This window comes from Onthophagus taurus, chromosome 2 (assembly GCF_036711975.1).
Source record: "Onthophagus taurus isolate NC chromosome 2, IU_Otau_3.0, whole genome shotgun sequence".
Lineage (NCBI taxonomy): Eukaryota > Metazoa > Arthropoda > Insecta > Coleoptera > Scarabaeidae > Onthophagus > Onthophagus taurus.
The window spans coordinates 5,510,862-5,535,318 of NC_091967.1; the positions used below are offsets into that span (position 1 = coordinate 5,510,862).

At 33.4% G+C, this 24,457-nt stretch overlaps 1 protein-coding gene across 3 annotated transcripts in view; it reads right to left on the minus strand.

Moving 5' to 3' along the window:
* Positions 1 to 24,457, minus strand: part of LOC111427531 (heterogeneous nuclear ribonucleoprotein L) — an 80,769-nt gene that overhangs the window by 40,869 nt on the left and 15,443 nt on the right. For all 3 annotated transcript variants that reach the window (XR_011639603.1, XM_023062722.2, XM_071193970.1), the window contains exon 5: positions 11,824 to 11,884. Coding sequence is in view for 2 of the 3 variants with exons in the window: in XM_023062722.2 (XP_022918490.1) it covers positions 11,824 to 11,884 (61 nt within the window). In the remaining variant the exon portion in view is untranslated. The remainder of the gene's footprint in view (positions 1 to 11,823; positions 11,885 to 24,457) is intronic.

Sequence of the window (24,457 nt, forward strand, 5' to 3'; positions counted from 1 at the left end):
TTGCATAGGTTTACAAAAGCGTGTAAATACATATCTAATATAATTTGAAAATATAGGTTTGGCAACTGTTAGTGCGGTAGTGAATTATTTTTATTCGGAAAAACAATATTTGAATTAAAATGCGTTGTAAAAATGCACGCGCGCATTCGATTTAAATTCAACTAAAAATCAAAACGTATATTTTCCAGTATTTACATGAATGAATCTCAAAAATCCACACGATTCTGTTCAAAAGAATTTTTTACCAATCCTATTTGCCACACCATATTTAAATAGGGGTTTTTCATCAAAAGTTTTATATCCACCTCTTAGCTAATTGGAGGCGTTAAATGGATCATCCTTGTTTATTTAACTCCACAACACCTGGCAGTTAACAGCTTCCGTTTTAACATCTCTAATGATTTACAGAACCGTTGGCGCGGCACATGCGGTTATTTAATACTAATAAATCATGACCATTTGATTTATAGTTCACAATAGAGCTAAATTATGTTTTTTTTTTCTTTATGATTATTTTGGATGTTTTAATATTACAATAAAAATAATAGTCTAAATTTATAATTAAACTTGTATGCATGAAACCACCTCAATATATCATTTTTGCATTTTAAAGAAATTTTTTGGTTAATACTATTATAATACAAGCGATAAGGGGTGACAAAGACATGGTGGTATTCGGTTAGAATGTCGACGTAGCGTTACTCCCGGAATTTATAGGGGTTGTCAGGTGAGCTCATTTCCTCCCCTATTGTGTAGAGTTTATTGAAATAAAATCAGACACTTTGCATCGTGTATTGTTTCGGCGCCGGTAATGATATTATACTTCTTTACCTATACGTTTTCACTTTCTATCAATCTTTCAATACGAGAAAATTTTTTATTTCGTAAATTAGTGCAAACTAATTAGCCTAACGAAAGTTGGTATCGATTGCAATTAAATTAAATTGGCGCACAATGGAACAATTTTACAAAACGCTGCAATCAACACAGTAATTATGTCTATTGCATTATACGCGCCAGGAGAATAGAGTTAGTCATCGTACCAGAACTAGGTAGGTACTAAATCTAGTCCGAGCGTCAATTTCAATTATGAACTTCATAAGGTCCCAGGAATACTACCAATAATCCCATAAACGTATTCATAGCGTTCATTAATGACCTCATGAATAATAGATAGTATCGTAATGAAACGAACATAGCACGGAACCGATGTGTTACACCTTTCAAGAGACTGAAAGCAAAAATTAGAACAATTAGAAATTATATGAACTAAAGAGAGCAATACACATAAACACGATAGCTTCGATTGAGAAGAGTTCAATGTAAATATTATTTTGAACCATTGACAACAAAACAATTTAGCCTTCGCCGTTGGGTTTTCGTTAACCATCATTCAATCATAACTTCTAACAGCAAGTTTGAGCGGCACTTCTGTGCACTGCCCACAACGCCAACAAGGAACCCATCAAAGACCACTAGCATCGTTGTAACGATTTTATCTTGAACCAAGAATTCTGTTAAGCGCGCCTTCTTCTTTTACTTGTACTTTGAGAAAACTTGAAATTGTCAAATAATTTCATTATCTGAGATGCTTTACGTAATTATTAAACTGGGTCATCTATTTAAATTTTCACGACGTCGTTGAAATTAGCAGTTGTTTTTAGACCAAAGGTAATTTCGAGTCTCTCTGACCTTACACTTTTAAAAGTACCCGTAAAAGGTTTTAATTAATGAACGGAATGAGCACTAATCGCTCTTGTACAAGCTATAACTCTTTTATAAGTTTTAATAATTATAATTTTTTTAACATAGTGTTACAATATAATTTTATTCAGAATGTGTTTATTTTCATTATCCAATGTTGTATGGGCGTACATAAAATGATTGAAATATGCCAAACACAAGACTTAGTGTAATGACATCTGGAAAATGTTGTAGGTGTGGTACACTCAAATAAATAATAGTTATTTACGTACTGTTTGATGATGCGTAAAGTTGCGTTTTACGAGTTTATAACTTTCGTGCCTCCCATCACTCGGTACGGAACGCGATAAAATCTCATAAAACGTATCCTACTCACGAGATACAAGATAACCCTGTTAAACTCTCATGATACCTTTTTGCTTATAATAGCCATAATAATTTAAAGAAGTACTCTACAAATCTTAATGCGATAAAAAGCTGTGTTTTTTAGCAATCTCGGTCGTTACACCAAGTTGAAATAAATTGTAAGATAAATACTTTAAAACCACTGATCCTACAAAATTAATGCTTCATTTAACTCAAACAAATTTCGACAATAGCTCGCGCCAGCTTAATAAACGACACTATTGCCCGTAACGGGAGCGATCTTTCAGCTGACGGTTTAAAAGGGTCAACAAAAAGTGACACACCCGTGATTGAACGAGAAACCAAAAAGAGTAAAGTCGCCCTGAGGGATACCAGTAACCCCGATAGAAATCGATATCCGGGCTATACCAACGGTTGGCCTTCGATCAAATCGTCCCACAATACCTCGACCAGATAAGTTGAAAACAAGGCAGTTGTCATATCAAATATCGGTCGAAAGCATTCGAATTCCACTCACCACCTACTACTATGGAGGAGACTTTCAGGAGTCAACTGAAAGTTTTCATCTGTATAGTGGCCCGCTTTCGCCCGGGAGCTATTGTGTGGATAAGGAAGTCGAGGACGTCTGCAAGTGCTGAAAATAACCCCAAGTCTGCAAAATTGACCTTAGCCCAATCGATTTGTGCAAAGTTTTACCCGGATCGCACGAATAACAGAACATAAGATGAAGCAACAAGGATGCCGCAAGAGAAAACACCCTCGTTTAATTTCCGGCTGCCTTGTAAAAGAAATTCCGCCTTTGAAGCTCATTCAGGAGCATTAAAGTTGAAAGGGTAAAGGATTTAATTCGCTAAAAAAGAACATAAGAGTAACTAACAAAGATAGTATAATGCTTTATTATCACAGATTTAATAAATTTAACTGTTTAAAATGATTAATAATAAGCGAGATTAAAATAATTAACTTTACAAAATTTCAAAAACTTAATTTACCGTAAGTTTACGTGGAAGTAAAATTTTACGGTACATCATCAACCAGGGAGGTAATCATATTTTTAGCTTATACCGTGAAGTAATCATGAAATATAGAAGGACTTCAGAACTACCTTTAGCAACTCTTCAACCTTAAGTAAGCGTTAGCTTGCCGGGTCGAAGAGCAAAGCTGAGAATTTCCGACTCCTGATACCGGACAACGCTGTGTGCTACGATAAGCAGCATTATTGTCCTCATCTCTCTTTTAGTCTACTTCCCTTCGCCTCGTTTTAGGCGACAACCCAACAACCACCTCGATAAATTCTTACCAAGTAACGGTTCATGCGCATTCGATTTTATTAAAAAGCGAGACTAATACAAAGAGGAATTTACCGGAACGATTTTCCGAACGAATCTCGAACAAATTAACGAATAAGGTCTTTGGAATAATAGCAGAAATTCAATCCGAAATATGAAATTATCTTTTAAGTAATCCAATTTTTATATTGCAGTAACGGTTTGAAGCTATAAATTACTAAAGAAACCATTTGATGAAGATTTATGATCGTGTAAAGGTATTTAAATGAAAATACATATATCATGACAATAAAAATAAAATCCAAAGTAGATTGAAGAACGAATGTGTCGTAGATTGTAGAGTAGTGAAACATAAAATCGATGCACAGTGCACATTGGCAAAGATTTAAAGGCGACCTGCCGTGGCGAGCTCATAACCATAGGAAAAACATTTTTGGCATACACGAGGGTCTGTAGTTGCTTTTGAAGCAGCAAATAAATCATCGCTTGTCGCACGGTGGCGTTCTCCGTTTAATTTTAACAGCACTAATAGTGAAAACAGCTGCAACGTAGTCTAATTACTCAGGACGTAATTGCACATAGCGGAACAACAGCCCAATTCTAGACACTACCTACCGTTATGTAAAAAAAAATTCCATCATTCATTAAGAATTATTTATATTTAAGAATCTAATTAACTTAATTTCTATTACAATATGACGTTAGAAAAACAAACTGGATTAATTTGTGTCAGATATTTTATGATACCCCAGAAATAAAGGCAGATAAACCCCGTGGGTACCACCAAATATGTATAGTAATGAAGCGTAAGAGCGACAGCGGTGATTGATTAATTTCGACTATCGAGGGATAGGTAAGAGAATTCCTCACGGTTCCTATAACACATGATGACGAAATTAGATCCGGTGGGTCTAATTTAACCTACTCTATCTCTTACGTTTCAAGGTCCCAGTAGTAGATAGAAAGCCCTGTATAGTAGAAGATAATGCAGTATATGGCATACGGGTACACAGCTCATCAAACGAAGTGTGGCTAACAATAAGACTTAAGCACACATACATCAACTTAAGTAGGCATATTACGTCGCAACGTATATTTAAAAATAGTAGGATGAGATGCATTTGTATTATCTAAAAACAGAGCGTTTCAAAAGGAAAATTTAAATGAAGTCCATTAACATTCTGACATATAGCCAAATAATATTTAAGATGATTTGGAACTGTACCTCATCTTAAATCACATTTATACGACAAAAGTGATGTATGCTCTTTAACAAATTGAAAATCAATGTTTAGCTTAATTTATTTTTTTGTAATGCATAAAATATAGGAAATGCAACACAAAATAAATATAAAATATCAAGGTGAAAATCATATTCATCCGAATACATCAACTTAAATTAAATTGGGCAAGTCGAATGCTAATGAGTAGGTATTGTGCGAAATTTTATGAATAGAAAAGACCTGACGGAATATGGAAATATTTTCTAAAGGCCCCACGAAGATTCTTTTACTGTCCGGCATTACACTGCCTTTGCATAATGGATGTCCGCGAGATATCAAAAAAGTTTCTTCGAATGCTTTCTAAATGATCACACGGAAACAAAAAATAGTAAGAATATTTTAATTAGCTGGCTTTAAATTACTTCTTACTTTACGATATTCCAAGATTAATTAAGATAAATTTTGTAATTACGTTAATGACCACCGCTATTACAACAACAGCATTATCAGCAGATAAAAAATTTCGAAGCATCACATAAATAAATAACTTTCGCATCAACTTCACCAATAGTAATATTCAATAAAAGTGATGACGTGACATTTTGCACAGATGGCAAAGACAGCAGTGATACGAACAGATAATCGCTGGAAAATACTGCAAATAATACCCGGACGCAGATGTCTTCGATTTGAACATTGACTCTCTCCAGCGAGTGACATCTGCACTTCCATATAAGTAGAATTCGGAGAAACAGAAGGCGCACGACCATTTTGAAGTTTAACGTCATAAACATTAAAGGAATTCCCTAACTGTTACCATTTTAGTTTTTGGGTAATCGTAAATGGAAAATAAAATGGCAAAGAAATACATTTTACAATGATTTTTATGTTTATAAACGTTTTTACATCAAAAATTAATGTATCTTTCTATTAGTAGTGTACAATCAAGAATTAGCTCTCCTAAAACCTCGAGAGCTCAACGTTTATTTTTATAATCTCGGTTCGTGCGGGAATCTAAATTTAACAAAGCAGTTGCAGTAGGTGACGTCAGAAACGCGAATCCCATTCATAAATGACCGGTGTTATTTATTTACATTGAAGGTGTGTATTGGCACTAATACCGGTATAGCTCCCGGGTAAAACTTGGCTGGATATCCGGATTAAAGTGTAAATTATTCCATTACCCGGCGAGCTAAATGTGAGATGTAACTTGTAATTTATGTACCGTATTTATGTAGATTAGATTGTCAATTTGAAAACTACCACTATTTTGTTAACACAGTTAATTATAATGTAAAACTAGAACGAAATATATTTTAGTATATTGCAACTTAAGTGAAATTGACTGTATACCCAATAAGCAAACAAGAGTAAATACTCTCAAAAGAATACATTGGAAGTTACGAAGCGTTTTTAAAGGATTTCGTTTCTTGCCGTAATAATACTTAGCCCCGAGGTGAAAAACAATATCTGCGGAATTCAATTTTTGATGTAACCAAGAATTCAATTTAAAAAGGAACTTTCGCATCTTCTTTGTTTCTCTACCATCCCCTTGAACCATTCGACTCTCGGAAAATACAGGCAGTTACAGTCTAAATACCTGACCCAATTCCACCAAGTACAGCGAAAACATTTTAAATGATCGCAACTTAGAAACGTACCGTAACAATTTGTGTTTATACCCTCTTTAAACAGATTGAAAGAAAGAGCAAATATCAAGAACCGTTTATGTTACACGAGAATTTTCAAGTGTAAATCACGAGTTACACTTTTTGAGTTTAATTGACGTGTTTCGGACAATGTTTGAATTTTAATTGGTTACTATCGTATGTGCCAGCTGGCTAAGTGTACCTACTTCAGTTTGTGGTAAAACACTTACAGTTGAGTTTCTTACTCAACAAAATTCCGGGAAACACCTAGCATGTGGTGCATCATAACTTAATTTAATAATATCTATATATATACTAACTGTAATTAATTTTATTTTAGTAAAATAGTTATTTTTTGTGGTGACTACAGCTTATATTCTAGGTGGTGAAACGGATGTCACCTCATCATCCAGCTATAGTATTCAAATATATTGTCTTAGCTATACGCAATCAATTTCAATATAAGAGCATTGTCATAAACACTATAAATAAAACATAAATATTTCTTATTTTTAATATTGCCAAATTTTTGAGATTTTTCTTCTTCAAAGTTTCAAATAAGAAAATCATAGGATACGTGAACCTGTAATGTAATTAGGAGAGAGCAGAAACGAAATTACACCATTTCAAAGGCCAGTAACCATTCGGACAGCCCCTCTCACAAGAAGAAACGAGGAATCGAGGATTGTCCGCAAACTGGCTCAAAGGGGGAGAGAAAAGGAGTCGGGGTTTTCTATCGCCAAAAGTATTCGAGAAACGAGGCTCAAATTAGATTTCTTGGGTGCCTGGGTCGGAGTTTATTTACTGATCAGCACGATTTATAGTTGCTGCAGTGTTCTGTTCACATGGTTATAAATTAGCACTTAACTCCTGAAAATTATTCATAAACGGAATAATGTGGTTATTTATTTTATATGGGGAAGTAACTACATGATTAAGAAGTAAAGAAATTTTACTGAAGTAAAATATAGACGTTATTGGATAACACATGTGCGTAATCATTTGTTAATTGACCTTATACGCTATTAACAAAGTAAACTGAACTTTAGGTAAACACATTAATCTCATGCCAAAAAAAAAACAAATCAATTAGAATTCTTTAGCGGTTGGAGTATTGGCCTTTAGTGCTGCATGCGCGGATATATATTTGTTCCCAAAGCAATTAGTAAATATTTATTCGTTCCTATATAAACATTTCTCTTGCCGTTTTCGTTTCAATAAGGTTGAACACTGGCGTGCGGCCAAAGTATTCGGGAACCCGGAATCACCTTTACGCCGACAGTAGGTATTTCTCCCGGGTATTGATTGAACTCCTGTTATTGCAAGTCAAAATGTCTCTGTTATATTTTCTTTGGATGCTACCAAGTTTATATTCCCCAACGAAATTTGCGGAGAAACGCAATATCGGTAGCAACAAAAAACAAAAATACGTTACAGCCATAGATCATTACGACCTACAAAATTCGATTGCTATTTGCATATTTCCGGCGTTTATTAATAGAAATTGAAACAACACAATCGTTCGGAACGACGATGTTTATTGAATAACAAAGCGGTACACACTTCTACATAATAAGTGGGAATCCTGGTCCCTAGATACTTCGGGGAAACATTTACACAAATTTACATCGCGTTTATATTCGATTAGGGCATGCAGAAAGCTTTACATTCAGGTTTAACTCGTAATAGCACCAACCACATTCCATTTACAATTCAAACGTGTTATTTAAGTTAAAAAACTTCTTATCCCCGAGAAAAGCTATCAAATTATTTAGATCCACATATAAACTGCTTATTAATGTAACATATGGTATCTGCTGAATGATGTGATGGTAATATACCGTTGCCAAAATATGACACAATCTCATAATTTAAACGACAATTTCATAAATGATGTAAGAATTTTCAAATTGAAAATATTATTGGCACATTCAATCAACGGTTCAATTGATACATTAACGTCAGTAAATATTGTCACTCGACAAGTACAGGAAATAGTATTCCAAACCAAAATATTTCTTTACACTGAATGAAACTGTTTATTACTAAGACTATAAATATCCGGCGTATACGTATACACAACGCGCTGCGAGTAGCCAACATAAAACTGATAAATTTGACATTACACAAAATTACTTTTAGTGTAAAATGTGTTTTATACTAAAAAAATCCGAATACAATTTAAAAAGGTCATAAAAATGAAGTGGAACAACTAACTCTAAAATATGGTTTTCTGAAACAATTTTTCATGAATAGAATTCAACGTTCAAAGAAATTATACAAATGGTAAACTTATATACTTACACAGGGGATACAGTTCACGTTAGAAACATAATCCAGCTCCATTTAAAAGGGTCTGAATACCTCTAAGGACATCGGTTCCGGTCCAATGTCCCCTAGTTAAACATGCTACTTAACGTGACGTTCTGAAACACGACGACGAAAACGAAAAAGTCGTAGTAGTGGATGAGAGGTGACAACTGGACGGCGACGAGTGATTTGTGGGTCGGGGGATTATGGCTTCGCTTAGAAGGCCTCAATTTGCCCCCCGCGAACAACTTTGCTCCGTTTGCGTCCCGGAAAACCGAAATGATCCACCGGCGGCAACCGTCGCGGCTCGAACTCTGTCGGCGGTCTTTACTGTCCATCTATTTTGGTCTGATTAATGTTTTACGTCAGTCACACCCAGAAACAAGAATCCCTCACTATTTCGAGGAGACATAATTTTACAGCTTCCAACTTTCAATCGTCTAGCATAAGAGGACATATTTACCATCATTATTCACGCACGTGTAAACAATACTGACGAGACGAACGCGATATTTACGACGTATGAACTTTTCTTTGTAAGTGAAAAGCAAATCTAACATACAAAAATTTTCATCGTCACAAAACGTCAACTTGAACAAAAGATAAATCTCTACGGCAAATGTTGGCTTAAGCCTCGGCAAGATAAAAACTGCATTTTTCAGCAAGTAATATTTCTCCGCAAACTAAAAATGTAACGCGGGGACTGAATTCGGCATTGTGGTTGTAAGCGAATTAACAAAGAGAACGTACCATACTAATGCTCAGATTGCAGAACCGAACATTGTAGGAACTGAAACGAGCGACGTCCTGTAATAAAGTCTGGTACATAAAAAGGGTGCTGCATAATTTATGTCTATTCACTGCACGGTTTCTACTAACACCCACTCTAAAGGAACATGGGAATTCATAATCAGCACTATTATAATAAATGAATCAACCTTAATCTTCTTATCTGTTTGGGCCGAATACATGATTTTAAATAAATTAACTACGATGCAGGTACCCATATATATCTGGATTATTTGTTACGAATAAAAAATGAACGGAATTAAGTAGTGTTCTAGTTGACTTTTCAACACGTGTCAATTAAGTAGAGTTCTATTTTAACACCTAGTCACTACAGACAAAAACAAAAATGCAAGCTTTGGTTCAGAGCCAGGCGACACTAGAGTATTTATAGGAAAACAATGTGAAAGCTTCGGCATTGAATCGCTGCAAGTAGTCTAAAGACATAATTAAATTTGAAATATAATTGACTTTAGTTTTATTTAAACGAGTTATATTTCACTATACATATAGTTAACGTTCTTAATTTGAAACAACGACAAATGCAAATCCAACAACTAAAAGAAGAAGGTGCTACTTTACTGACTTTAAATAATCTCATAACGGAAAACTTTTCTCATTACGATGCTGTTTTAGCTACCTGCTCAGTTGGCAAAATCTAAAAAGCAATTATAACTACGTCAGTATAAATTATTCGATTGCATTACTTGAACTGTTATTTAAATGTTAAAAATATAAAGATCTAAATAGTACATAAATTAGGAATCACAAATCGACGAAATAAACAAATCAAGTAATCTTTATTTTACGTTTGAATCACTTCACAGTAACGTTGGTACGTCTTCCATTCGGTTTGGTTTAATAATGTTCCTTTGGGGAAAAGAAAACTAGTCAGAAAATAGCATCTCCTTTTGGACTTGTGCTGCTCATTATTTATTTAAGTGACTATCGTTTCTGGTAGACTCTCTAAAAATACTTCGTTTCACGCCAGCTGCAATTCTCAAACTATAAAATCACGCGCATAATATGCGCCATAAACGTTACTGCGAACATAAAATCAGGGTGTTGATGACGCGCTACAATATCTTTTTTTGGGCGTCAAAGAGTAAAACGATAATTTGGAGCATGAATTTCTTTACATTTTGATTTAAACGTGAAAAAAAAATGAAGATATGAACTATAAAAGTTTACAAGAATAGTAATTTTTATTACCACTGACTAAGACTTTTAAAACTAAGCAAATTTAAATAAACTTAAAATGAAAGATGTTTAAAAAATGTTAAATATTTGTTTAAGTAAACAAACCATTAAGAAGTAAATAAAATCGGCATAAACTAAAGTACAACTATAAAATAGAAAAATTATTTTGAATTAAAACATTCAGTTAAGGTTGGTTAACAGTTAATGATAATGTAAACAGATATATAAAGAAATCCACAAATATACATCCACAATCTTTCCGGGAAAAGTAGGAATCAACAATGCATGATAAGAGGTCAAGATCAGAAAGAAGAATGGAAGATGGTCTACAAACGAATCAATTAAGATGGTTTGGTCATATCCAAAAGATGGATGAGAATCGACTTAACAAAAAAAATTTTAAACTGGAAACCACGATCATAGAAAGAGAGGAAGAACAAGGACCAGCTGGATTCATGACTAGATGAGAGAGAGGAAAATCTAATAAATTAATACCTGGTAAAACAATACAAGGTTATTTAAATATTACGCGTTGATCTATTTTTATTCCTCAAAATCCTACTACATCACTATCGATTAGTTTTTAGTACAACGGATAAATAGAAGCGAAAGGTAATCTAAGCTATATCCCGTTGTGAAAGATTCCGGGATCAGATTCGGAAAATGGATATCGCTTTAAAAGGATTTAGAACGTACACGGTGCACTATCACTTTAATCTACAAAACACCTATAGAAAAGTCAACGGGTACTATATCGACAGGTTAAAAATCATCAAGTGATACATATATCACATTTTCTGGAATAAATAGAAAATTGTAATAAAAAAAGATTAAGAAACACTTAAAAAGAAGAAGCTTAATTTTGATAGATATATAACAAAAAAGTAAATTTCTATTTATATTCTGCCACACAACATTTTACTATTGATTTTCTTTAATCCCACTGGGACAGAAGCAACGTTCGGTAATTGGTGTACGTAAATTTTGAAATCAATATAGAAAATATAGGTCACCTTCGGTAGATAGTTGTCAAACTTCACCTTTAAGTTATCAATTTATATGGTTTTATAACCTTCTTCGTACGACATCTATTTTTTTTGAATTAAATTCCTATTTTGATTTTATTGTTAATAATAAATAAAAGTGTGATTCAATAATTTTTCGTTTAATGGTTAAACACGATAGTGAATCGGAGTATCGAGAGCAAATGTTAGCATTTCTTTTTTGTATAATGTGTATTGAGTAAACACAATTCGCATGGATTAAAAAATAATAATAAAAAAACTATTCACTCACTCATTGAAACGGTGTAATCCCAACTTTCCGAGTCGTTCTTGTGGACATTCAGCTTCTCCGGCTGCAAAGAGAAAAAATATATAACAGTTTTAGCACGATCGATTTCATGAGACTGGAGGTCAACGATGAATCAAAAAAATTGTAAATCTCAACGTAAAAGGACCGAGATTAAACTGAAAAGCGGATGGATATTTCATTATTCTTTTGAACTCGGCAAACGTATGGAATTGGTTTTGTAGCGGTATGTAGACGACGATAAAGGTCAAATGCGGGATGTTGAATGCAAAAATTAATTAAAACAAACTGAGTGTCGCAACCCGTAGGCGCAATAATTGGCAGCAACTTGTACGATATTAATCCGAAACAATCATCTGCAACGCACATATGGTGGTGCGAACTGTTTCACGAGTTTTAAAATATACAGATCATTAAATACAACGCTTTCTGCTTTTGTCCTATACAAAATATGTATAATATTTCGCTATTATAAATTATTATGCAATATCATTTCGTTGGGTGTTGAGTTTTGAACGAAATTAATGTGTACATGAAAAGAGATTACTTAATTTAACCACTATTCTTATAATATTTAAAAAATTTATTCTCCCACTTTGTATGCGCTAAAAGAGACCTGACATTTGGCAAGGTACGCAGACGGTACTCGAGCTTGCCATCTCACGGGCTCTTGCGATCCCATATCGATAGGTCATTTATCATTTTAATTAGCTCTTATACCACCGAATTTATCATATGAGTCCTCTGCCATAAATCTAACCCAGAAAACTCAGGTCAAATCAAATGAAACATATAAAATGCAATTTTGCAATTTGTTTGATTGTTGGAAGATCGCAAATTGCTTTTGAAATAAGCCATTAAAATTTAAATTTGTATTTTCAGTGATTTTCTTTGGTTCGATCACTAGTTGTTACTAATACTTTCGTTGAAATTTCAAATGTGCGTGTCAAAACCGTTCTAATTAGCGTGTGTTGCATGCGGCTCTTTAAAAGTTCAGGAAAATATTTCGAAGCAGTGCCGCGGTTGAGTCATAAACTTGGGCGAAAAACTACGGGAACGTCGCCAAAACATCAAAACCGCCGGTTGAATGAATGTCATAAATATCGCTGGAATCGCAAATCAGCCTGTTGAAACTAACTGCGCTTTAGAGGCGTGTTTACAGCAGACCAAACACAATTTATCATGTAGTAATCACAAACATGTTATACCCAGACACATTTGTGTGTGTTGTTCATACATTCGCAAGTGCCCGTAAAATTATAACTATTTCTTAACGTAAAAGCGCCGAGCTAATGTATAGCAGAATTAACTTTTTATGTAAGTTAGTTACGCAACGAGGAGTGGTCCGACACCAAATTATACCGGCATTTGACGTAAGTTCATTCGCCAAAACTCAACCTCATAAATATGCAAAACTCTTTCTCTTAATAGCATTCTCACAAAGTGCACGTCTCCATTGCATATTCTAGTAGTACTGTAAATAGAAATACGGAATTAACCGCGTGCTTTTTTGAGACAGATCGTTAATTTGCAAATGCTTTTTCTTATTTTATTGAATCAGAATAATATGGTGATTAAATTACATGGTCTTTGTAGTGAAAAAAATGATTGAAATCCATAATTACTATGTAAAACATTTTAATATTAACCGCAACGAGGTGTAGTGCAATGCGACACAATTGTCGGATTGAAAAGTCTAGAACAACTAGAGGATACCGACCACTATTGAAATGGGAGTTTCAATCGGTCGATGCGGAGAGTTTAGCATAAAGAGACTTTTCTGCCGTATTACTCGATGGTTGTTGAGATACTTTATTGAAAACTTTATTATATTTAAACTTATACATATTACAGATTCATTCAACGTTTTTTAGAGTTTGTTGACTTTTGATAAATAATTTCAAAAATCATGATTAGTAACATATTGAACCTTCTTCTTCCCGATGGAATCTCCGTGGGGAAGCGAATAAGAGCAGAAACATAAGTGATCGTAAACAAAACATACTAAAAGAATATGCACCTACATGGAATTGCAAAACAATGGCGCGAGAGAATGGAAATCGACATCATGGGGGTGAGTGAGATGAGATGGCCCAAGGCTAGCCGCTGTGACATAAGAGGCTATAAGAGAATATACTGTTGCGGATCAATCCATGGAAAGCATGAACACGGAGTGGGATTAATCGTTGATTCATATTTCAATATTATATTTCGGAATAACCTAACCAATTGCCTAAATCTTTATGTAAACACGTTGTGAATGAAATTATATTAATTATAAAAATTCACTATTAGAATGCGCCGGTGAATATCCGTGCTAAAAGACTAAAACGAAAGGAATAAATTACACCTCGACCAACAGCAGAGAATTACGCTACCGAGGTGGCCGTGCGGATTTTAATAATCCTCATCCGCTACGCGAAGGAGCCGGATGTTTGTGTCAACATCGTCGAGTGCCGGGGGCATAAATCTTCGGTTCAGATGCCAGAGTTTGCGTACCCCAAAATTTCCTCTCGCTGTTTATGCTTTCCTCGGACCTGGTACACAACATAGCGCAACATTAAATTAGACGCAAACGCCGCATCGTAAAGCGAACGACGTACATTACATTGAAACAAGAATTAGAATTCTGCTCTCCGACGGAAGGTGATAAATAATAGAATGATATTAGAATTTTTCGAAAATTTATGATGTAATATAATTCTGATACAATAGAAATAGAAAATTCGTAATCTATTTATAAAAGAGGTGTGTGTGGCACTATCTGTCTCCCATTTTTAAATTAAACCGCCAATAATCAACAAAATCATGATGGGCACGTAGCAATTCAATTTGACACGTTGACCATTTCGGCTACCATTGATATTCTAATTTGAGTCGAGTTTCGAATCCAAAGCGTAAAATCGCATTAGTTTACGTTTGCGCACGACTGTACACGACGCCCTTCATAAAGCATTATTCACACGAAGACAAGCGTGTTATTTTTGATCGGCGCTAGAGATGCACGTATGCACAAGTAATGCATATTTTATGAGCAGCTTCAAACGCAACGAAACGGAAGTTAAATTTATGGTCGTCCGTCTTTGTATAGATGTTAGATATTTGTTGCTAATGTGGAATCACAAATGTACCTATCATATATATATATATTCATCAATTCATTTTTAAAACTACATTTTTGTAAACGGTATTCGCTAATTCAATCAATAATCATTCAGCTAAAGGTTAAAGTGAAAATAAATAAAATGAGAAAAACTTTCTACAGAGTTTGCCAACTAAAATGGATAGACCTAGTTTTCACAACGTACACATTAAGAAATCAGAACCTTAAATGGAAAATTGACCTATGATCTATTCTATAGAATTCCATAATCGGAAAATTTCTCTTCCTTCTGCAATAACAAGAAATCGAGAATTAAATACAAGCTCATTTTGGTGAAAATAATAAAATTTGTTTGCTGTTATTTTTTAATAGAAAAAATAATAAGAATTATTGGCTTCATTTCAAATTAATCAGTTCACAACTCAATACTATTAAATATTAATAGCGATTATATCCGAATTTATAGATAAAGCCCATAATAAATTAGTAATTATTAATGGCCACATGATATATTTCCAATACTGTTCAGAACAATTTTGCTATTAATAATTGGCCATTTAATATTATTTAATTGATGATTGTGCGGACAGAAAGTTACGCTTATATCAGTTGTGGTAAAAAAGTTATTAATTTAAATAAAAGGGTTTATAAAAAAAGCGTGTTAATTTATAGAATAAACGGCCACGGTTTCGGCATTGGGGGGCCCATAAGCATACATTAAATTGTCGCGAAAAGGGAAGGACGAAATGGCAGGTAATAAATTTCAAGGGAGATACCACACTCCTTGAATTTCGAGGTTAGTTGTTTATCGATTTAGCAGTTATTCGCTTTATTACCCTCACGACGAGAAAGTTGGCCGGTGCTAAACCTTTTAAAACTTTGTCACTTCGAGTGTTTTATAGCTACATCAGGATTTATTGATTCACCAAAACATTATATTTCAACATAATAGGCGCAGAATAGTTTCAAAACTGAGAAATAACAGAAGAAGATCTGAAGACAGCGTCTAAAAGTGAACGATAAAGTTTGAACATAAAAGTACATCCAGCAAATTTTTTTTAAATTGTGTAGTAGAGCTAGAAAGAACCATTTAACTGTATTACATTGAATTTAATATGTGAATTATCGTAATTCAGGTTAGTTTTGCAATTTGATTATTTATTTAACAAAAACAAACACTAATTAATAGAAAATTAAAATTAAATAGAAGCGCTAATAGCTGTACCACACGCACACGAATACCAAGTACCTTTAAATTTGTAATGAAAATAAAATCGTTTTTGAACCGTAATATAATTGACATATATACATCAAATTAAATTCAAGACAAGGAAGTTTAATTAAGCCCTCGCTGCTACTAACTACGCAAAACATCCATCCTACTCCCTAGATCGAGTTGTAAATTCAATTTTAACTTTACTAGATTTCAAAGGAATAAGAATTTTCACATTCATTAGTCGAATTACGAATATCAAAAGATTTTCTAGTTATGACTTTTTTGATTTTAAAAGAAATATTATAAGTTACATGCAATATCTAAGTGAAGGAGAGGTTACATTGCAATGATAATGTTACAGTTTAAATCAACCGAGCAGAAACTTTGGTTAATTAGTCGGCAAATTCACATCAACGAACGTGGGGAGTGGGTAAGTGTCTTCTAATCTAATCCATCGCTCCGGGATACCGAGGGACTCAGCGTATCATAATGGATAGAACGTTAAGGTTGCCAGCCGACGATATTTCCATCAATAAAAGGGTTGAGTGATAATGTGAAAATCAATTCGTCGTTGCAATAAAAGACGTGGGTGTAAATGAGAAATGTGGCCGAGTTAATTCGCTTGAATCTCGGTAGATATTTCAATTTCTGGCACGGGTTCAAGTAAACGTCATACAAATTTTAATTTTATAGACCGAAATTAACTATATTATTGTTAATAGTATAACTAAGGTGAGAATAGACAAATATGTTAACTACAATTCAAAAATGATATTACTTAATAGCCGAATGTGATAAGAGACACGATTCAATAAAATAAAGTTAGGGTTACCCAGGTTAGCTAGATTTTGTTCCACAAACTTAATAAATAAATACACATCATTGTGTCATATCCTAAGTTGTAAAAAAAAGGGTAACCTGTCACTTTAACACCTACTAACCCACTTAAATCTGGTTACGCACTAAGTTTATGAAGGTTAATAACCGAGTTACAAACCCGTTTGAGCTGCTCACGTTTCCAAAATGCGACCATCTTACTCGATTTAGTTAACGAACAGTGTAAGATTAACCTCACCGTGACCCGGCGTGCAGGATCGGTTTCCTAAAGTGCCTTTTATATCAAGACGATAAAACTGTCTGATAAAATCAGTCAGCACGTTGCATATTATTTTCCTAGTAACGTGTTTAAATCACTTTAAAACAAACTTTTTTAATTTTATCGGTTCTAAAACATACATATTTAACTGGACATGATATTGAATTTTCACTACGCAAATAATGAAAACGTGTATTCAAAAACGTTTTAAAATTGATTTTCACTACTGGGAATGAGATTCGTGTTGCATTTGAGTTAAATGGTTGAAATTGAAAAACATTTGATGTTTCCGGTTCATTTAGGATAAAACTACTATTATTAGCCGAGCTGGTCTGCATGAGCAAAAATAGATGCCCATTAGTTATTTGGAACCTATTGTGTTGTTTATTGGATTTGCGTTTCTCTACAGATGTAACAAATAATGAATGTTCAATCCAATCGATTATTAACCTAGCGTTTCGTCATAAACAAACTAAACTTAACTTTAAATCTAAAGTCGCGTTTTAAATTTAAAAGTGTTTTCGTGCAAAATTTTAAACTAGTTTTTAACTTAAATCGGTTTAATTTTAATGGCAGCTATTAAAAAGTTCTGTTTGATTAGTTTAGCCTGAGGTCTTTCTCACTAACCTAAATTTGTATAATAAATTTACATTTCCTCTCATTTCTTGTTTGTTCCTCCCACATAGTCGATTATTCCTATTTCACATTCAAATTTACAATAATGTCCTTTAATTCATTGCCAATTTTCTTCAATATTTTGTTTTATGCTTTAATTTTGTCATGAAGTGAAAATACTGCAATCGGTAAAAATAACAAGTTTTTAAAGGCGTGATTATTTCCCCAATTTTTTTTCTTTATATAAATCTATAAAAATCTCGTTAAGCGAGAACCACGTTACATAAAAAACTCAACGAAAAACGTTTCAGGTCAATCCTTAGAACTGAAGAACGCCCACCATTTCTATCTGCGCGAAAAGGGTCGTCCTGCGGCAATGCAATTGCTTTCGTTATGCTTTTTTTGTTATTACTATATTTCTATCATTACAACAATAAATGAGAATGTGAGACAACCAGAAAGATACAATGTTAAAAGAAGTATTTTTAGAATTCTAATGTTGGATTTTTATAGTTTTCAAAATGACAATCCATTAGCAAATATATACACAATAAAAGTCAACACCTTACTAAAACATTTGGCATTCGATCAAAATACAACAATCACATAAAGAAGTAGATTTTGTATTTCCGCATGTATTTTTGTTTTAAAAGAAATAAAATAAGTCAAACTGAATATCTCAAAACGAAAACTAAATACCGTCTATTCGACCACATATCACTTCAAGAATATCAAGGGAGTTGTATATCAATGGAAACGTAGGATTTTCCAGTGCAGGTCCGCTGCGAAATCGGAATTTTAGATTGCACCCGAAGAGTTGAACTTGAATAAATCGTGCGCGATGAGAACGTGTCCACTGACAAAGTGTTTACGATATAAATAGCCTATGTGATCGCGGATAGATAAACATTACCAAGACATACAATAAATGCGGAAATACGTGTATTGTAAACGATCAGATGCAAAACAAGGTTCTATTACGACGGCTTCCGTTAAGCGCGTTTAAAGAGCATTATGCGGTTTAAATATAGCACATCAATCGTAAACACATTATGATGTAGTGAAGCACATGCCAGCTGAGGAAGGTAATTCGAGATTGGTTTAGCTTAAACAAATATACGCAATTTATAATTTATGAAAATGTATTGAGGTATTAATACCAACTTGGTAACTTGCACTGTTTATAAAAGATACAATGTTATCGGCACAAATCTAACATTTTATGTACTTTAAATGTGACAATAAAATCAAAATTTTAATTATAAATTAAATTGAACGGTCCTACAAGCACTAATCCCCAGCAGGACGATTTTTTTTATACTAATTAAGAGTTAATTGAATCTTGGAATCCCTACTTAAAAACTTTAATTAGTCAGATAAGTAAATACTACCACCGATAATGATTATTAGAAAGTTCATAAATTTTCAGTTTAAAAAGCTGTTATCTCACGATTTTAATAACTTTTCTTACAAAACTAATTACAACGTTTAATCAAGCGATTAATTTAATTTATAAAACTTTATCAATTAAAAGTAAAAGAGCTTACACATTAATTGGTATGTAACTAAAATTTTGTAAATATTTAACAAATTATTTTGATTAAATCACCGCCATACAAGTAATAAAATACCATCATGGTGAGATATTAAATAGTTTGATACATTGCACTACATCGCATCGTAGACACAGGTGAAAAGTGATATATTTTATTACGTTTTAACGACTTACGGCGAGTAATAACACCTAGTTTACGACCACTACCGTTACATACTGCCGAAAATATGGGGTGTGAGTAAAATATAACCTGGCAAATATTTACGAGAAATTATTGTTTCTGTTTTTATAATTAAAATTAATAATATCTGCAAGATTTACATTTTGAACATTCAAGTTATTTCTGTGTTAGATATATTCCCTTTTAAAAAGTTAATTAACGTTACTTTTAACGTAACGCTGAGTCAAAGCAACGGGACAGATTGAACAGTTTAGTCCAGCGGGGTAGACCATAATCTAACGGGAAAGTTACTAAGATTACGTGAAAATTGGATAAAATTTGATTTTACGCTTCACTGGACGACTTGGCATAAATATCGAAGGAGGTTACACATTTTTCCATCGTGAATTCCATATTCTATCCTATTAACCTTTCAAATCGCTTATGTAAGAGAAAGGGTTTATAGCCAAAATCTTTTCCATTTCAACCATCTTTAATGGAAAATCAGAAATCCTACAGAATCTTTAGTCAAATTTAAGGTTTTGATAACAAATAATATGTATCTAAAAACGATAAGTAAAATTCTTAAAAAGAAGGGAAAACAAGAAGAACTGGCATTGGATAAAGGAGAATGGCACAGATTTGTTCATTCATGTTCATTTATTTGTTTAAAGGTTTATAATACATAATATCTATCGATTATTGAAACTACACAAAAATAGTAAATAAGAAATAGTAGATATGCTTTTTGAAGTTTGTTTGAAATGGAACGATTCAACGTAAAATATTTATTTCAAATGCAGTACTACGCGAACTTACTAAAAGAAAAGTGTCACGAGAAAACAACTTCGCAACAAGTTCCATCGTATGTGAGCAGATACATAATGCATTCAGTGTAAGAGAGAGATTTATTCCGGACACCGCTGCACGCGAGTTCGTTAATGTCTCCTAAAATATTTACAAGTTAGACAAAGGTCGCGGCATAGTAAAGCCTTTAGAAGCAATGGTTGCATTGCAGGAATAGTTCCTCTCTCCGCCGGTTTGTCTTTATCCTCTTTCCTACAATGAATCCCCAAATCTACTGCAAAGCGCTTGTATTGCTAGTTTGCTCTAGATAACATGGACGCAAACTAACTCGCGTATGCACCGTTAAAGTTGTAAACTAAGCTAGGCTGTTTTTTGGAAGAGATCGCTAAAAACACTCACTTTTAAGCACGGCAAAAGCATTGTTTGTTCAATCTGTTACAAAAGTCTTTTTCACGGAATTCCTCCACGTAATCCCAACCCACACAAATACTAATTTTACGTCGGCAATAACTGACAAACATGATTTAAAACGCATCTGGAACGACGTTTCATTCGAGTGCTTTGAAGATATTCCCCGAACGATTAGGTTTAAGTCCACATTAACGTGGCAAGAAAGAACAGCAAACAATTCAGATCCTTTCATATTCGTGCACAAATGAATTTATTTGCTTTTTTAGTAAAAACTCAGAAATAAGTGAAAAGATATGAAATAAAATTATTTGTAGGTATACAAGTTGATTACAAATTCAATTGATGTCAACTTAGAACGAAGGATGTTGTTTAAAGTCCTGTTCAATTATTACTATAACGATGGTGTAATTTACTTCTTCGTCTCTTTCTAACCATAGTAAGAATTAAACTTGCGTGTTTGTAAACAACCTGTTTCCTATTACTTTGAGAAGTAATTAAATTAATTGAAAGACGTAATCAGTAAAATAACAATTTTCAAACAATATTCTTCCTTTTTAACGTTGTTCTTAACATGTTCCTTGATTTATAATTTACATTTTTTATATATTAAAAATTACAAATTATTTAATTGCACATTTATCAACCCTATCATGATATCTAAAATAGCATTCCAAAATGACCGCTCAATTCTATTAAGTGCTTTACGTGTCGCCAATCTAATTTGATTAATGTACCCGGAGGAGATTCGACGCAATTTACTATTGAATTCCAACTTCGTTGAACATAAAACCGGGAACCGCGGATTGCCGCCAACATTCAATATTAGATTTCAATTTCTGCATTCATACTACATTTGACAACGAGCTTGTCCTGTTTTTAACCAAATCGATCAATACATACACGATATAAACATTCCCAATAATAACTAGAATTTCACATAATAAACTAAAATATTGCAACAAACACATCAAAAATGTTTTATTCATTTCCAGCGTTTTCACTCAAAATAGCTCGCTCTAATTGGTAAGAGCGTGCAGCAAAGCGGACAAAAACGCATTGAAACTCATTAGAATCAATGTCTCTACGTGGAAAGATGGTATCTGCGTATACGTTATAAGCGCACCGCTATCAGATTGACGTGCTTAGAAAACCGTCACTCCGAGTATAACGTCGCGATCGGGTTAAAGTTACCATTTTACATGTTAAGCATAGAAAAGTCAACATTTAAGAGCCGAGTGCATCGCAAGCAAGAAAATGCTATCGATCGTCGAGTCGAGGACGTGGTTAATCCGGTCAACACATATCTAACCTCATCGAGATTTGCATATATGATTAACGATTTCGGAAGTATCTATTCAGCAAATCTATTATGCAGGTATAAATTTCCCAAATGCTTTTAAATAAGTTATTGATTTACTATTTTGTTATCTACTAAGAAAACAAATCATCACGGTAGTTTCATCACGAAGATTTACCAAATCCTATTAATACTTGCTGTTATATACCCGAACACCGAACATGATGGCCTCCTCATTGAACTATTAATTAACATCGATAGGATAACAAACCATGATAAGCGACTTACGTGTGTTGTGGATACGTGTTCGAGATTGACAGACAATAACAAGATTGATGACGACGTTAATGATACCACCGTTAAGCTTTATTTAGTACAACAAACAACACGAGATTCCCGGATCATTTTTTAAAAATTATATGTACAAAAAACATTAAAGAAAGATATTATGAAGCATTATTCAAAAGTATGATCGGACTGAGTGAACCGAAAACAAATCAACCCTTCAAAAGATAAAAGTGGATTAATTAAAGTATAAACCGTTCGTAGCTGGCAGCTATAGCGTGTATAATATTGACAAATGCAGAAAAGCTAAGATATCAGAATAACTGATGGCAAGACTTTCGTTGAATTTTACAAAGTATCGTAGTTTCAATAAGGTAGTGTTTTATTTTATAATAAGAGTCTTACGTATACAGCAGAAATTGAATAAGAATAAGTTATGTAACGCTATAATATAACACGCGTAATATAACAACGGCATAAAATCATAACAAAGTAATCGTAACGAAAAGATAAACGATAAAAGAATCAGCTTTTAAAACACCTTTCATATCTTACAACAAAGCGTCGTCTTACTTCTATTGTTGGCTGTTGTTTAAAGACGCATAGATCGCATTACTACAATTCGACCTTCCAACTTCATATTTATCATCGCATTTGCGCGTTGATTAGAAATTGCGTTATTATAATTGAAATGGAATCATTAAGGTTGTGTTTTAGTGCGTTTCATGTCTTTGTTTGTTTATTTTTTTCCTCACATTCTCAATGTTTGTGTTCTTTCTTCGATTTTCACGTCTTCACGTTCCTAACTAAAAATAACTTTGTTTTCTTCTTTCAACAATTCTTTAATTTAAAATCTATCTGATCTTTAATTTGAACTTCAAACGAAGTGTAGTAAATGTATTCTGTTTGACACTCTGCTACTTGTTGATCCATGACATAACAATATTATTCGTGCTTTATCTAACAACAGTTGAATGTCTCCATATACTGGGATTGCGAATATCAAGTTTTTTTGTTGCCGTTATAAAATGTGATTAAAATATTTTTTATTATTCTCTAAATATTAAGAACTTAGATAGTTTCGCAAAGTTTGCTTAGCCATATTTTTTATCTGTGTGGGTGTTATGAGCACACATACGTATCCAAATATGGTCCATCATAATTTGGGTTTAACCAACCACAAGCTGCAAACCAACAATTTGAAAAACAGGAATCGATAACCACACTCAAATTATTCTTAACCATAACAAGGTACTCCGCCTATACAGACAATTTAAATTTTAATCATGTATTGATTATCCCAAAATAGATATTTATCTACCCACATCGCCCCCAAACTCAGTAACGATCGTAGTTTATGATGTGTTCACTAATTTTAAGTTTTTTGATTATCAAAAAATTTCAACAATTAATAGTAATTATTAACACAAAACAGTCTAATGATGTTGATGATTCTAAAATTAATTAGAGCTAAATCTAGAAAACGGATGTCATCAAGAGGACTAATTCGGAGTAAAAATTTGTTGGACGTTTCTATTTAATTATTTGGTGTGCATCCAAGAAGAACACAGAGCAATATTTCGGGTTTGTGTTTTATTTATGTCACATACAACTTTTTTTATATATAATGCTTGTACTAATGTGTATTTTATTTTCCCGCGGAAGTAATTCGTTCCAGTTGGCCAACGCGACGGACAGAAATATTTTGCAGCATCTCCAACAGTCCTATCATAATGATTCACATACATAGATTTATATTCCTGTTCACACAATACTATAAATTACGAGTGTCAGTTGGGAACGCGATGATTTGCTAGTGCTATCATTACCATTAACGAGAACCATCCTTGGTAAAACATCCGCAAAGCATCGTCTAATAAGTCGTGTACGGCCAAAATAGCTAGCGCAAATGTTCTATTGCCAAGGAATGTGCGGCAATCTGTGTCATGTAGGCGCATGGTGTCACAAGACGGAACAATTACCACAATGCATCAACCCTCTATCAACATGAATAGATGTACAAGAAGATAAATAAAGAAATAGAATTTTTTATATCAAAACATAAGACAAGTAA